Below are 16,765 nucleotides of genomic sequence, written 5' to 3'. Positions count from 1 at the left end.
CATCTAACAACTATAACTATGCCACATTTGCAAAGAGACCAAGGGGATGGTGAAGAAAATTAAAAGCAGTTTATGTACAGTATGTTTGCTTTTTAAAATATTGTATATTATGATGAGGAGGAGAGGGAGTGTGCGCGCATGCATGTGTTCGTGCATACACAGATACTTGCTCTACCATGCTATTCATGCGGTGGTTGGACAGCAGCTTTGGGGAGTTGGTTCTCTCCCTCAGCCACAGGTCCCAGAGATGAGCTTAAGACACTTCTTACAGCAAGTGTGTTTACCCGTGGTGCTGTCTCACCAGCCCTAATCTCTGTTTCTTAACAAAATTCCATGCACTGAAGAATTGTTTACGTAAGAAACTGTCTTAACACTACCCTTCTAGAGAACTGAGGCTAGAAATCTAATTCATGTTCTGAAACCCCTTTACGGGGACAAAATATTTCTTCTCAACCTTTATTTTCATTGGTGCTTTTTATAGGAGCTTAAACTTTACAAGGTGGGTTAGGTGACCACCCCATCTGCTCAGAGGACTAGGACAGGTTTGTCGTCCTGTTGCTGCTATGCTCTCTTAGATGGAGAGGCTATTAAATCTCAACAGCTTTCGAAGACAGGTATTTCAGCCATTCTGAAATCATGGAAACCAGGTTCAGAACGACTTGTGGGTTATTTGGAATTCCATAGCAGAAATTTGACCTGAATCTCACTCCAAAACCAATATGCTATTCCAAGTCACCTCCAAGGTTGGAGCAAAGCTCAATTAGATCACAGCTTTCATTTTTTGGGGAAAAACACATACTAAATAAAAATTCAGTGCTAGTCAAATATAAAATTCTCTTTCTGACTCAGTATTCTAGTGAAGTCCAAACCTATTACTATTTTGTTGTTTATCTTCAAAGACCCAAACAAAAACCAATTCTGCATTTTATTTTGATATTATAATGCTTAGAAAATACTAACAATTACATTTTGCCATATTTATATAACCAGCCTTGCCATATTTGCTATATACATATATTTAAGTATTATATACATCATATATATATACATATATATATATATACATATATATATATATATAGTACACACACACACACACACACACACACACACACAGAGCCATTTTCCTTCCAAATAGCCAAGCTTTGCTATATTCCTTTCTCTTCTGTACTGTTCTTAGATGTCACTTCAATACACACTAACAAGCACAAGTTGATTGACTGCTTGTCTAGAATGCACAAGGCACTGGGTTTGACTCTGGCCCCATAGCAGTCAGGCTTTGTGGGGTACTCATCTAATCTTCAGGAGTTCAAGGCTATCCTTGAACTATACAACAGCTAAGATACATAACAAAATAAGAAGAAATCACTTACAAGAGATTTGAACATTTTGCGAATGTTAGTAGAAAACAGCACTTGGTACTACCAATACGGTTTGCACAATAACTTAAAGCCTGGCTCAGCTTTTCAGAGAATTAAGGAGGACTTCCTAACAATGCCGTATCTGCTAAGGAAATTCTAAGCAACTGCAGTCTTCTAATCTTGACCAACAAATCTGGCAACCATACAGTTCAAATTACTATACTTCAGAAGCTGATAATTGAAGGTGGAAATTAAAACGGAAGTGAGTATGTAGCTTAAAAAGGCATTTGAGTTTTCTTTTAATTAAAATGCTTAAGTAATGACTAAACTAACTGATGTGGCCAAGAAACATTCTCGACTCACTAAGTAAAAAATACTTGAACACATTTTATATGGCTTAAAAAAAAAAAAAACACTAAATTTGTTTGCAACTCAGCGTCCTCCCTTTTTCGTAGAATTTGTGCAAGAACTTAAATTTAAACTTCATCTTCCCATAGAGCTAAGAACGTGCTGTTTGAGCGTCCACCCCCACCCCCACCACCCAGTTTGATGCTCGCCCACATCGCTGTAAGGAGCGCCTTGCATTAGGTGCACAGCTATGTGGGACGCGGAGGTGCTGGTAGCAACCTGGGCACTAGCTCCAAGGGTATCATCACCTCGGCTTTGCAAGCCTGGGGAGGACCCGCAGGTGCGAAGGGCCCCGGTGTCCTTCTCTAGTCCCAGTTTAGTCTCCTTGGGTGCAGCCTATAGGGTGCACGACCGGTTACCTATCTCTCTCCAGGTTGCAGCTCGCCAGTCCCCGGCCTCGCTCACCTGCTGCGCGGGGAGGCCCCTCTGCAGCCGCCCCTCCATTTCGGTGCAAGTCGGGGAAGATTTGAAAAGCGCGCCCCAGGCTGCAGCTGCGGACCGCACCAACCGCCCGGCTGTACCAAGTCCAGGCTGCAGGGGAAAACCAGCCCGCAACGCCGCGCACGCGCACTGGAGGCCCTTAGGCCACGATCGACGAAAGACTTCGGAGACCCGAGAGCTCTGAACAGACCCTCGGTAACAGCCGGCCTTAAGCGCGGGCGGGGACATGGGCGGGGCCGAGGAGTGTGGTGGGCGGGGTCTGAACCGAGCGTTCTGGCCTGGGTGGGTGAGGGTCTGTAGTGGGCGGAGCTTGAAGTAAGAGGCCTTGCCTGGGTGGGCTGGACAGGGGTGGAATGGGAGATAGGGGGAGGGGAATCTTAGCTCGTGGGCGGGGCCTGAGCCGGTGGGCAGGGTGGAGCCTTGGGGACGTCTCCATTGAGGGCTCAGGCAGGTGATTTACCTCTCAGGTTTGAGGTAAGCTTTCTCTTGCACCTTTAAAGGGATGGACTGACAGGACCCCGCAGAGGAGCAGACATTGTGTGAATTCTTCTATCCCTGGGTTTCTTCACTTCTCTAAAGTGACAGCAAACAGCTTTCCAAAAGCCAGGTCGTTAGCACAATCTTTCCTTAAGACAGGGAGGGGGAGATGCTGAAGGATTGAATTAAGGGCCTCAAGCATAGCAGGCAACTGGTCTACCACTGAACTGTACTGCTCAAACACTACTTTTAATTAAAGGATGTACACACCCTTGCAAAGTGTTTAAAATTGACCCTTGGCTTATCATATGCAGGAAATGGCTAGGGCTTTGGGCATTTTCCTCCTGAAGGAAGACTCTGCCAAATCAACCCTCCTACCTCACCTCATAAAAGGCTTGGGGCACTCTTCCCTCTATAAACAGCCTGACCCTGTTTATTTATTTACCTGGGACATCCCCTATACAGTTTGTTGTCCCAGTGTTCCACCTATCTTAACCCTTATCCCAGAGTAGACTTTAAATTATATGGTCACCTTATTCACAAACCTCACTTCTTAAAAATAAAATGAGTGGATCAGTGAGATGGCTCAGCAAGCAAAAGTACCTGAGGCCAAACCTCCTATTCCAGGATCTGCATGGTGGAAGGAGAGAACCAACTCTCAAAAGCAATCAATATCCCCCATGTGTACCAGAACATGGGCGCACACACACACATACACACACTTCCCCCCTTCCTCTCAAGTAGATAATTGCCTGGTTGAGAACCTCAGGACTAGGTTGATTCTAGAAGCTGCCCAGTTAGGAGTGACTCTCCTCTTAAATTAGCAGCCTGTAATGACCCACAATTGTAAACTATGTGAAACTCAAAATTACTAACACCCAACTCACCCAGTTCCCTCCAAACACAGGGTTGAATTCCATTGTCATTAGGTGCCCCTTGCCCTAGTACTCAGATTTCTTGTGCTACCACTTTGTGGTGTAATTATCCCCAACTAATGTGAGCTGCAGGAACCAGGCATAATACCTGACTCACAAAAGAAATACACATAGAGAGCTCATCTTCATAACACAGTGATTGTCATGTAACACACACATCTCTCAGACTCAGCTCAAAATATGTGCCAAGGACAGCATCTTGAGAAAAACAAAAGAAGATGACCAGTTTCAAATTGGACACACATGTAGAAGAAATATTGTTAGATGAGTACACAGGTGTAATAATCATAGGAAGAAATCTAGGAAAGGCCATGTTAGTATTTACCTGTAGACTATAGGTAGTTGCTGTTAAAGACCTTTCTCTTTGTAGGAGAAATAATTCAGGCCCATCACTTTCTTAGTCATCAAGGGATGTGTCCTGGAAGTGCTTAAATGCTTGCTGTCTAGCTGGTGATTAGAATACCTCAGAATAGGATTTCTGTTTCCTTATTTATCCCCAATTCCTTTCTTGTTACTGCTAGCTTCATCAAACATAGTTCTGTTTGATGTCTGCAATGCATACAAAATAGAACCATCCATCAAAACAGCAGAAGGTTAAAGATGACGGCTGAGATTGTGCCCCAATTGGCAGGATGCTTGCTTAGCCTGTACAAGGTCCTGAGTTCATTCCCCAGCACACCAGAAATTGGGCATGGTGATACGTCCAGATTATCCTAGTACTCTAGAGATAGGGGCAAGACTTCAGAGCTAGCACTAGACAATAAAAAGTTCCAAGTTGTCTGTCCTTGGCTACAAAGTGAGTTGTGGCTAGTGTGGACTACAAGAGACACTGCCACAAATAAAATGGGTTAAAGAGCTCAAGAAGTAGTTGCGTTAACTTGAGAATTTATTTTCCTAGAAATGTACTTATTTCACAACTACAAGAAAATAGTACTTTTTGTTTTGTTTTGTTTTTACAATTTGAGAGCAAAATTGAGGCATCTTTCAACTCCCTTTCCTCTAGCTCTCCCAGAAGATGTTAGATATTACTCACCTACTCAGGTTTGCTTCAGCTAGAGGTTGAATAATGGGGTCATTTCAATATTGAGTATAATATGGGCATTATTTATATTAGCAACAAATAGAGGTTAATTCATAATTAAATGCAGAATGAGAGAAACAAAGCCACCAAGTGAGACAATAAGTGTTAATATTTTTCTATATTATTCTTCTTAACTTCCACTGCCGTGGAACTCCCAGATATCCCTGTGCCTCTGGAATGTGGGGATTCAAACATGTCCCCTGCCCCGCCCTGTACCCAGACCTATTTTTTTTTTTTTTTTTTTTTTTTTGGTTTTTAAACAGTTTATTACAGAATAGGCACATCTCTCTTTTTTTTTTTCACTCAAGACTCTCAAAAACAAAAAATCCCAAGTTGAAAATTATCTTGGAGGGTCAGTGAGAGAGCTTAACAGGTGAAAGAGCTTGCCACCAAGCCTGACGACAACCTGAGTCCTATCCCTGAGACCTACATGATAGAAGCACAGAACTGACTCCATAAGTTGTCCTCTGACTACACACAGGTTGTCACACACAAATGCCCACACACACAATAAACAATACATATTTTTTTTAATTTAAGGAAAATTGTCTTGGGGCTTTCTTGACTTATATGTTCATTTTGTAGATAATGGGATTAAAATGAACTCTAAAGAGAAGTGTTTGTTTGTTGAAGGAGGGGAGGAAGGAGGGGGAAAGAAAGAGGAAAAAGAGAATAAAGAGGAAGAAAGAAGAAATGATGGGGGAAGAGGTAATGATGCTAAGCAGTATTTTTTTTAAATGAATAAGCCATAATCTAAAAACAGCTGAAGCATCATACAATCTTACAAAGGATACAGGTTGCTGAGTCTGAGGACTTAGCTCTACAATGTTGTGAAGGCTGCTCAGTTCCCTCACCTGTAAAACAAGAATGCTAATTACTGTCTTGTAATTTAAAGTTGAGACAGTGACAGTCCGTTGAGATAAGGTTTTGAAAGTTCCCTGTAACCTCATCCCACAAACAAAAGATGTTACTAATAAAGAAAGAACATACCAGTACCTAAAGTCAACCATGTTAGACCCCAAGAACTCTATGAGTAAATTGGGAAAAACATATATATTTAGAAATATCCAACACATCACCTATCACTGACAATATTGGGAATATGTACGAAGGAGGTGGGGGTAGGGGACTTGCTGGTACTTGCCTATCATATCAGCTGTTCTGAAGTCTGGCAATGGATTAATAGTTTGAGGCTACCTGGACAATTTAGCCAGTCAGTCAAAATAAAACAGAAAGGGGCTGGGGATATTAGCTCAGTGGCAAAGTACCCAAGAAACACAAGACCCTTGGTTTGATCCCTAGTACTGGAAAGCAATGCAGCCACAAATATCCAGCTAGAAAATACCCAAACTGTATGACAGAGTACAGCATTAAATCCATACAGTAAACATAAGTATTGTTCAGGCTTATTATTAGTCTATCGGTTGCAGATGAAAGATTGAGGGGGATAGATTTTATGGTTAGTAACTCGATCAATATTAATCCAATAATGCTAGGGTTTGGAAAGTGGGAATCTGATCGATACAATACATTGGCATAGACGATGTAAATATGCCCAGTCACTTTGGGGGAAAAGTTAAAATATAAAGTTGAAAATGTATGCGTGGGCACACAAATGTGTATCCATATGTAAATTCTTCACTCATAGGTATATATACTTCCCTTTTAACAGATACTTGCAAATTTGTACTGGCAGCATTGTGCTTGTAATAGAAAAATTACCAAAATATCCCAAGTGTTTATTTCAGGAGTGTGGGTAAATTATAGCACTCTGCCCAGACAACATACATCTTTAAAAAGGAATGTAGCATAACCATGTGTTATCTGGGTAAGTTGGTATTTCACAGAATGAAGGAAGCTAATTTCAGAAGACTGCATTGGATATAATATTTTTGTGCTCATCCCCCAAGAGAATTGAAGCTGTATTGTTCACTGAAACCCATATGATAAAAGTTTACATTAATACAGAAGACAATGCTTTGGAGGGCATGTGTCTGAAGTGTTCCCAAAGGCTCAAACATTGAAGGCTGGGTCTCCTTTGCAGTACTGTTTAGAGATATGGCCTTTAGAAGATGATTGGACTGTGAGTGCTCTATCCTCACTGTATCATTGCACTGTTTGATTTGATGGCCCCCCATAAGGCAGTGATGGGGCCTTGTTGGAAGACATCAGGAATTGGGGTTTATCCTTGGTGCATCTGGTTACTCTTCTGTTACTGTGATAAAACATATTTGGCTATGGTTCCAGGGGGAGAATCCATAATAGTTGGGTAAGCATGGCAGCAGATGGTGGGAGCAGGAAACTAAGATATCACATCTTCAACTGAGACAGGAAGCAGAGACAATAAACTAGTGAACTAGAAGTGGGGTGAGATTATGCAAACAGCACTACATACTCTAACATAAAATAGCACCGTTGTGGAGCAAAGAGTTCATTCAGATTATAGCTCCCAGTTGTAGCCCATCATTTTGGGTAAGTCCAGGCAGGAACTCAGGTAGCTAGTCATGTCCCAGTCTCTGAGTTCACATGGGCATCGGCCCTGCTGTGTCTAGAAGGACTTGTTTCCTTGGTGTCCTCCATCCCCTCTGGCTCTTACAATCTTCCTGTCTTCTCTTGCAAAGTCTCTTGAGCCTTGAAGGGAGAGATTTGATGGAGATATCCCATTTAGGACTGAGTGTTCTAAGTTCTCTCACTGTCCACACACTGTCCAGCCGTGGGTCTCTCTGTATTTATTCATGTCTACCAAAAGAGGAAGTTTCTCTGGTGATGGCTGAGTAAGTCACTGATCTTTAAGTATCGCAGTGTCATTAGGGGTCATTTTATCGCTAGGTTTCTTTAGCAGAACAGTAGTATTTGGTTTTTCTCTAGGTCCCTCTCCTGAATCAGTCTCAGATTCTTGACCACCAGAGCAGACCACCACATCTCATGTGTGGGGCTAATTTCCAATTAGACAATGGTTGGTTACTATGTGGATTGGTATTCTCTTTTTACCTTTAGGTGGGTTCCAGAACCAAACTCAGAGCTCAGATGTGCAAGGGAAGAGACTTTACATGCTGAGCCATTTCACCAGGCCCCTAAAGTTAACCATCTTTAAGGGTTTGCTAAGAACCTAAATGGGACAGTTGAACAGTTTTCAAGGAACAATCAGTGGTTCTCAACCTTCCCAATGCTGCAACCCTTTAATACAGTTCCTCATGTTGTCATTTTCTCCAACCATAAAGGTATTTTCATTACTACTTCGTCAGTGTAATTTTCTAGTGTTATGAATCATAATGCAAATATTTGTATTTTCTGATGGTCTTGGGTGACCCCTGTGAAAGGGTTGTTCCACCCCTGAAGGAGTTGAGAGCCACAGGTTGAGAATTGAGAATTGCCCACAGGATGCAGGAGGGGAGGATGTCTGAACAGTAAGTAAAGTTAAGAGTTTTGTCTGACTCCTGCCAGCCCTGGGCTCTTCCAGGTATTTAGGAATGGCTCAGTCAGCAGTCTTTCAAAGATTCCTCTGATACTCCAGTGGCCCCACTATAGAAATGCAAAGCATCTATGAGCATGGGAGCCCTCAAGCATAGTGCAAACCCAGGAAAGATTTATAGTGTCACTTGATTCATGAAAGGTGTGAACTTTCACATTTCTTACAACAAAACCTAGGAGCCTATTACATGAGATTATATTACATGAAAATAACAAATAAACAGCTACAGGGCACAAAATTTCAACTCTAGTTTTCAGGTAAAAGGTATTTGGGCTAGGGATATAATTCAGGTGATAGAATGCCTGCCTGGTATTCATGAACCCATGGGTTTAACACCCAGTGCCACATAACCTGGACATGGTGGTACATACCTGTAACCCCAGAACTCAGAGTAGAGACAAGAGAATCAGAACACCAAGGTCATCATTGCCAGTAAAGAACTTGTCTTAATTTTGAATAAATTCTTCACAGGAAAAAAAAAAAAAAAAAGAGTTTTGTCTGAGATTGGAAGGCCAAGTTGAGAAAGGAATGAATGAATTGTTACCCAAGTTGTACACGTTCAAGCCTTAAGCCTAGACTATTATTACTTTAATATCAAATGTCTATGTGGGAAAGGAATATTATTTCTGTGCTAGCAATCATCATGGAAGATGTTGACTGTGCTGAATTCTAGCCCCTTTGCTGGTAGGAGGCTTCACAGGCCCTAGGCTGAGAGTTCTTCCTTTTTGCATTCCCATAATTTCCCTACCCTTCCATCCTACCTCATGGAACATCCATGTGAAATTTGGTGATAGTAAATGGAATTGTCAAAAGCATTTACTTGGCAAAATAGTGATACAGCTTGAGAACTACCTTGACTTGACATTTGATCTATTTCCAATGCTTTCTTTTTTATTTGAAAGCCCAGGCACCATGTTTGGTGCAACACAGCTGGCTGTGTGTGCCACAGCTTTGGTATATTGGGGAAGTGGCTATTCAGAGGAGTTCACAAGGCTATTCAGAGGAGTTCACAAGAGGACCAGTTGTCTACAAGTGGGAGCAAAGTTAAGACATACTGTTGTAGAGTATCAGTTAAGGATGTGTTATATTCTTTTATGCTGTGGAGCATTTGTTCAATGATTCAAAGATGTGTTGCATTCTTTTTTGTTGCATTTGTTTAACTCTGTGAAGCTGTGTTACTTTGCCTGTCTAAAATATCTGATTGGCCTAATAAAAAGCTGAACAGCCAATAGCCAGGCAGGAGAGAGAAACAGACAGGGCTTCCAGGTAGAGAGAGTAAGTAGAAAGAAGGATAAAGGGAAGAGCAAGAGAGAAGGAGGGAGGACTCCAGGAGCCGGCTACCCAGCCATACAACAACCCATAGAGTAAGAAGGAAAAAAAGAATTATAGAAAGGCAAAATCCCATAGGCAAAAGGTAGTGAGGATAATTTAAGAAAAGCTGGTTAAAAATAAGACAAGCTAAGAAGTAAGAATAAGTCTCTGTGTATTTATTTGGGAACTGGGTAGAGGACCACCAAACAGCAAAGAATAAAAAACAAACAAAATAAGTACAACATAATGAAGATATTACTGCTAATGTGATCCACCTTACACACTCTCTAGAGAAATCAAGGGACATTACACCTAGGGTGTTCTTCATGGAGCTCTCAAGTAAGTCATGAATATATTTTGAATCAGCACATACATATATCATATGTATGTGTGTATGTATGTATGTATGTATGTATGTATGTATGTATGTATATATTGACCTACAGTTCTAAGGGACTCATTACCAACTTCCTCAGCTTATTTTCACTATCCTGAAAATCACTTTGTACTTCCTGGGTCTTTTGTTAATTTTGGACTTTCACAATCACCTTTTCGCATTCAACAAAGTAAGATCTTATTGCATTGCTCCAGGCTACAAAAAGACATCTGGAGCTGAAGGGACAATTAAAGTCATTGGTGTTGATGTTGCTATAGCAATGAACCAGGAGCTTAATGCTTATGTTTATAAAATTGAAACCCAGATGTGGAATTTAAGTGGAACCCTGGTGCATCCTAGCATAAGTAATATTTACTCACTGAGACATAAATAATCAGAAGAGAAGGGATTTGTCCATTCCACAAAAATGGGAAGGTGTGTAAGACTTAATTTACACAAATATGTTGCAGAAAATACAGATAGGTGAGCAATAAAAATCTCTTCTTGATAATGTATTTTATATTAGCATACATTTTGGGGGAGTGGGGTAAAATGTATTTTAGAAGGAAAGGGAGAATGTAAAATATTGGCCCCAGAGATAAACTTTTTGTTTTTTTAAGTGATGACAATATCACCTCTTTCATTAACTACACTTACCACAAATAAAGCTTGCAATTTTGTGATTATAAGACTGACCCGCTGCCCACTGCGCTAAGAGGGCCCTGCTTACAATTTTAATAGGAATAATTTTCACCACATGAGGGATTGTGTCCTTTGTTACTATTAAAGCATGTGTTTAATTCATGGCCAATACCTAAAAGTAAGGGTAAAAGGTTGGGTTGGGTTTTTTTTTAATCTTGTATTAATATTTGCATATTTTTTGGAAACGACTGATTTCAATGCATCATGACCTCCCACTATAGCTGGATGCATCTGTGGGTAGCAGAAGGTCTCTGCTATGGAACCAAGCCTGTTCCCTCAAATTCTTCTCCCATCCTGCTCCCCACAGCAATCTCCCACCAGTTTCTAGTTTTCAGGACATCTTCAATACCTTGTCTGGTAACATGTTTTTAAACTGCATTTCTATTATTAATTAGGCAAAGGATTAATGTTCTCTCCTCATTTGGTTCTAGAAACACTCTTTTTATAGATATATACCACCGTTTTGTCATCAGGAGTGCCTTAGCTATTTTGGGCCCTATGCTCTTTTATGTAAGATTTTGACTCCTCGAGTTTGGAAGGAGAAAAATAGACACCAATTAAAGAGCCAATGAAATGGCTCAGGTGGGTAGAAGACTTGCCCCTAAACCCAATGGCCTGAGTTTGACCCCAGGACACACATGATGAAAGCAGAGAACTGACACCTACAGGGTGTTTTCTGACCTCTTCTGAAGCATGCATGTACCTACCAGACACTCAATAAATGAATGTAATTTAAAAAAAAAATCATTGAAACGTCTGTCAGAACTGTGCTGAATTTAGAGGGAAATTATATGCTTAGAATGGTGAATATTTCTTTTTAGTTTCGTATTGTTGTTGTTATTATTATTATTATTGCTGTGTGTATGTGTGTGTGCAGATGAGTGTGTATCACAGTGTCCATGTGAAAAAAGACAGGGTGGTTGTTTTTGATGCAGGGTCTCTCTTGTCTCTGCTCTGCGGGGCTCTCAAAGCTAGCTGACCAGAGAGCTTCTGGGTAATTCTCATCTCTGCCTTTCATTTCACAGTGGGAGTTCTGAGATTACAGATGTGCACCAATGCAAACCAATACTTTAAGAAATGGTTTTTGGGGATGCAGCTCAGATCATTGGGTTTCTGGAGCAAGATCTTTGCTTGCTGAGATTTCTTGCTCACCCTACAGTGGTTAATTCAGTCTGTGAACTGTAGGGAATGAGGAAACCATGATGAGTAAGTTTGTATTTTGACATGAGCACAGTATGTCAAGGATTCCAAGACCAACTGGCCCATGAGAATTTGACAAAGATGTCACTCATATGAACCAGGCAAAGCATTCCTTGGAATCTGAGTATTTATGAACTATTGATCAATGTATTTGAAGACTAGCAACTATGACTTCCTCTTCCTAGGTGTTTACAATATGAGACTCCTGACCTACAGAAACTTTCTACCAACACCATTTAACTCTTCCTTTCATACTGTACCTACATTCCGAGGGTCTGGGTTGTAGACAGTAGCTCTAGAGAACCCCATGTGACCCCAGCTTTGCTGTACATGAATCTGCATGTCTGTCCTTTCTTCTTCCCCTGGCCACCCCTAGCCAGGGTTCCAGGATGAAAGCCACAAGGATATGGCAATGAGCCACATATATGTTGAAGATTTAAACATTTAATGTATTTTGATAAAACATTCAGTTTTCTCACAAAGGCCTAAATGTATCTTTTATCTGTATCTAATTTCCTCTTAAAACTATCAACTTTATATCAATAGTTGGACTTCTTATGTATAACAATGTAATTTTTGTTGCTTTTAAAACCCTTCCTAGATGATTTTTAGGAGAATGATGAGAAGGCTCTTGTTATGTAGCTGAGGTTGTCCCAGAACTCTCTTCCCTCCTTCCTCATACTCTTGGGTGCTGGGATTACAGGCTTGCACCACCAAACCCAGGCTTCACTACTCATTACAGTTTTCTTTTCTTGACCACTCATTTCTGTGACTTTCTTTTTATTTCTATGCTTCATGATTGTTCTGTGTCTGTCATTCTGGCACCTGTGGCTACTGAGGATATTAATATGATGTCACTTCCTTGGCATTTGCTTACAGTGACTTGCTCTTTTCTTTCTCTTTCTTTCTTTCTTTCTTTCTTTTTTTTTTTTTTTTTTTTTTTTTGGACTGTTGGTTCTGTGTTCTACTTATTTGTCCACACGTACTTGTGGGAAGGATGGGCATGTACTTTTCCTGGGAGCCACCAAGCTATGTACCAGAGGTCAGTGAGCTAAGATTCTTAGTCAAATATAAAAATGTCACATACATGGGCTGGAGAGACAATCTAGCTGTGAAGTATGTGTGCTGCTCTTGCAGAAGATCAGGATTTAATTCTCAGTACACCCATGTCAGGTGGCTCACAACTGCCTATTACCCCAGCTCCAGGGGATCTGACACCACACCTGCCCCCCACACACACATACACACACACAGTCTCTTTCACCCCCACCCACATATATGCACACTTACACATACATATGCGAACCAGGGAACACAGAGTAGCAAAGATCCATTTTGAGTAAAACAGAAAAGGAAGCATTTTCTGGAGAGTAAAACCAAAGGACACGAAGAGTAATGGACTGCAGAGTTCCCTCTCAGCTCAGCGGAGGAAAATTCCTCTCCCACTGGGGACAGAAGATCTCTACATTTCCTCTATGAGATTTCACAGCTACAACCCAGATTTCTCCTTTCGATAAGGAAATAGTGCCTAAGCTATTCCATAAACACATCGCTGCAGAATACTGGACACATGGGAACAGATGACTTTCCTGGTTTAGTTCATAGGTTTGGGGCTCAGAACACTTCCATAAAGGAAACACATAGGAGCTACAGTGTGTCACTCGTTACTTGAGATCCTGAATGTGAGGTTCCTATTTACCTTCCATGGAACTGGGTTTCCTCCTGCAGTTTGCAAATGCCTGTAACCCAAAGGAGTGAGAATGGAGTGAGTATTCTTTGCCTGTTATATAATCAGCACCATTTTAAAGTGATTCCAGTTTGTTCTGCTTCCTCAGAAGGTTGCCTGTTTGGAGGTAGGCATTCTATGAGATTTTAGCTGATGATGTGGGCAGAAGGGACTGAGAAAAGAGATTTAAAAGTAGGGAAGGGCTGTGTTGACTCTGTTGCAGTTTTCTTTGTCTTTGTTCCATTGACAGGCAAGTTTCCAGAATGTGAATGGGAGAAAAGCATTACTTGGAGATGCACATATGAGACCATACATACCCTTTGCTGTAGTGAGATAGTTCTGTGGCACTGACCACGCCCATTGGGGGGTGGAGCCATGGGCGGAGTGACCTGTGGAAGGAGGTCGGAGGGGGCCAGGAAAGGAGCTCTCTTTCTGGCGTGACTTGGACAGGAGAGGATCGGGTTGGATTTCCTGGTGTTCATCTGTCTAGGTTGTAAGTTATTTCTCCCTGAATAAACATCTATTCGGCCTATTTGTTTATCCTGATCCTTATTTAACCGCATTACTTTGCTTTGAGCTCATGAATCTGAGGACTTTCCATGCAACAGCATTACCTGCCTCATCCTGAGGGATGCAAGTCCTGTCCTGGTTTCATATCTGTTCATTTTTACCCACGGTCATTATGGAGAAGTCAAGGCAAGTAGTCACATCATATCCCTAGGGAAGAACAATGAGAAATGCTTAGTGCTTGGCTCGCTTCTTCTAGTCTTCAATAATTCAGGACCCCAAACCAGGGAATGGTGCCATGCACTTCTAAGTAAAACCCTCTCATAATCAATGAAGGTAATCAAGAAAATCCCCCACAGACATGCTCACAGGATATCATGATCTAGACAATCCCCAGACTCTTTCCCCATGTAACTCTATTTATGTTGCTGTTAAAAAAAAAAAAAAAAAAAAAAAAAAAAAAAAAAAAACAACAACAACAACAGTCAAAGTCCCAAAGGGGAAGAGGGAGGAAGGATTTCAGTGTAGTGTTAGCTCATCTACCAAAGATCCATTCAATGGATCATTTTACAACTCTGAACCCCAGTTTATAGACCTATGATGTAGAGCTAAAGTTCTCCTGTATGCTACCCAGCCTTGTTTTGATGTCTAGGTGAGAGTATTTGAAAAATGCAAAGCATGTGTAAATACTTGCCTAGAGTGCCTCTTGCAACATGAAGTTCCTCCCCTCTCATACGTTTAATGTCAGCCTAGAGAAGAAAACACCAGAGAAGCTACAAAATTCCTGATCTAAGTGAGATAACTGTGGAATGGAGGGCTTGAAAAATCCAGCGTGGAGTGGAGCTGCTGCCATCCAAAACATCTCAATGACCACATACGCCCTCTCTTATAGCCCTACTGCTTCCAAGATGCCTCAAAGCTTTTGAAATTCTATTATACGTTAACAACAAGACCAATAAAAATAAAACCAAAGACAGGTTATAGAAAACAAGAGTTTACTTCAATGTAGGAAATATTAGCACAAGAGTTTGTTTCAATGTAGAAAACTAGCTTTTTATGCTTTTTGACAACAAAGTGAACAGGGAGTTAGATTACCTACCACAGTCTCTCCAGACAAGCTTGCTAAACCATTCCTTGTACCTTTGTGAGCACCTGGAGGGTTGATCCTTGTCTCCCAGTGAGACCACCCTATTAGACAAAGTAAAATAGTTTCTTGGAACATGACTTTTCTGTCATAAAAACAGAGAACATGTCACGACTTCTTGTAAGAATTTGGGGAGCTGATTAGCAGCCTGTGCCTTGGTGACTATAAACTCATCACCTCAACTGTCAATGAGAGCAAACACTGGGCCTTGTGACATTGTTGTTTTTAGCTTTCCATTTGCTGTGATATTAATGTCCAAACAGATCAGGCAGGGCCCCACAGTAATGCTCGGAAGTCTGTGTTGATGGGTACCAAGTAAGGATAACAATGGACGATGAATAATTACATACCAGACAGCATGCGCCTCCTCTTATTAAATGCCGGGAATGCGTTACCCATCTCTAGCCTTTCTAGTTTTGCCTTTGGAAGTCTAAAAGATTCAAATTGTGTTTTGAGTGTCTATAAACATCACTGGTCAGTTGTGTTCAAATTACCTGTTAAGTAATTATCGCTTAAAATTATGGTCTGGATTTAATTTTAAATTCTTAAAGCTGTAGTTTATTTTTTACATAGCAGTACAACTTTCATATTCAATAACACTATGGAGTGATTAACATAGTTTTAAACAAAAAGATAAAAAGCAAATTTCAGGTTACACAGTCCATCCCACCAAAACAAATCTCTTTCTAAGTGGGTCAATGCCACAGATGTACTCCATGGCTAGTCGTGTCTAATTCCTATTGTCCTAATGGCCAATGGAATTAAAAAGAAAGCACAGCTTTCAAAATTACTGCCTCAAAGGAATCATATTCTTTTGAATTGCAAAATGGTTCTTGCTATTTCAATATCCAGAGAGCTGGATCTGCTCATTTACCATAGGCAGGAGAGGCGGGGGTGGGGGTGGGGGGTGGGGTAGGGTGGAGGACGGGGTGGGGGTGGGGGGTGGATGGGGTGGTGGTGGTGAGAGTGGGAGTTAGAGGATGACACACAACTGAAAGTAGGAAAAACTTAGCATGACAGTCTAAGCTGTAGACAAACCCCACACTGTGGTTATGCCCCAGTTAGCTGTTTAAGTGATGTTTCAATGAGAAAGGACACTTGTCTTTCAGCTGGTCTCTGTTCTGATTCCTTCCTGCCAATTTACTCTGCTGTGAGCATGATGATTTCACTTCTTCAAACTCTTTCTTTGTTACCTACAGAAAGGTGACCATTCGTTTCTAAAACATACATTCAAATTTCCAGTTGGAAAAAGTAACCCAAGACTCAAACAGCATCTAATAGCAATGGCATTTCTCATCACCAGCATCTAATAGCAATGGCATTTTTCATCCCATGTGGTCCTGGTTCTGACCTTTGAAGAGGATATCTTTGCAAGTGGGAGAACATAGTCATCAGATAGTGCCCTTTATTGCTTCATGTCCCAACAATATCTCTGATGAGAAATGCCATTATGTATATATGTTTCTCATACTGGTTAATGAATAAAGCACTGTTGGCCAATAGGAAAGGAAGATAGGAGGGGCTAGGAGATAAGGAGGAAAGAGGAAGTAGTAAGGAGGGGAAGATGGAGAGTCTGGAGAAGGTAGAACCGCCAGCCACTTCTCGCTGGTAAGACCACGTGGAA

General features: G+C 41.1%; 1 protein-coding gene across 2 annotated transcripts in view; it reads right to left on the bottom strand.

Annotated features, from left to right (window-relative positions):
- Positions 1 to 2,348, bottom strand: part of Rtkn2 (rhotekin 2) — a 59,841-nt gene extending 57,493 nt beyond the window's left edge. For both annotated transcript variants that reach the window (XM_051186853.1, XM_051186854.1), the window contains exon 1: positions 2,175 to 2,348. In XM_051186853.1, coding sequence (XP_051042810.1) covers positions 2,175 to 2,213 — 39 coding nt within the window. In that variant the 5' untranslated portion in view covers positions 2,214 to 2,348. The remainder of the gene's footprint in view (positions 1 to 2,174) is intronic.
- Positions 2,349 to 16,765: the final 14,417 nt, after the last annotated feature.

Source organism: Phodopus roborovskii, unplaced genomic scaffold (genome assembly GCF_943737965.1).
Source record: "Phodopus roborovskii unplaced genomic scaffold, PHOROB, whole genome shotgun sequence".
Classification (NCBI taxonomy): domain Eukaryota; kingdom Metazoa; phylum Chordata; class Mammalia; order Rodentia; family Cricetidae; genus Phodopus; species Phodopus roborovskii.
Note: the sequence above shows the minus strand (reverse complement) of the source record. Positions and strands in the feature narration are given on the sequence as shown.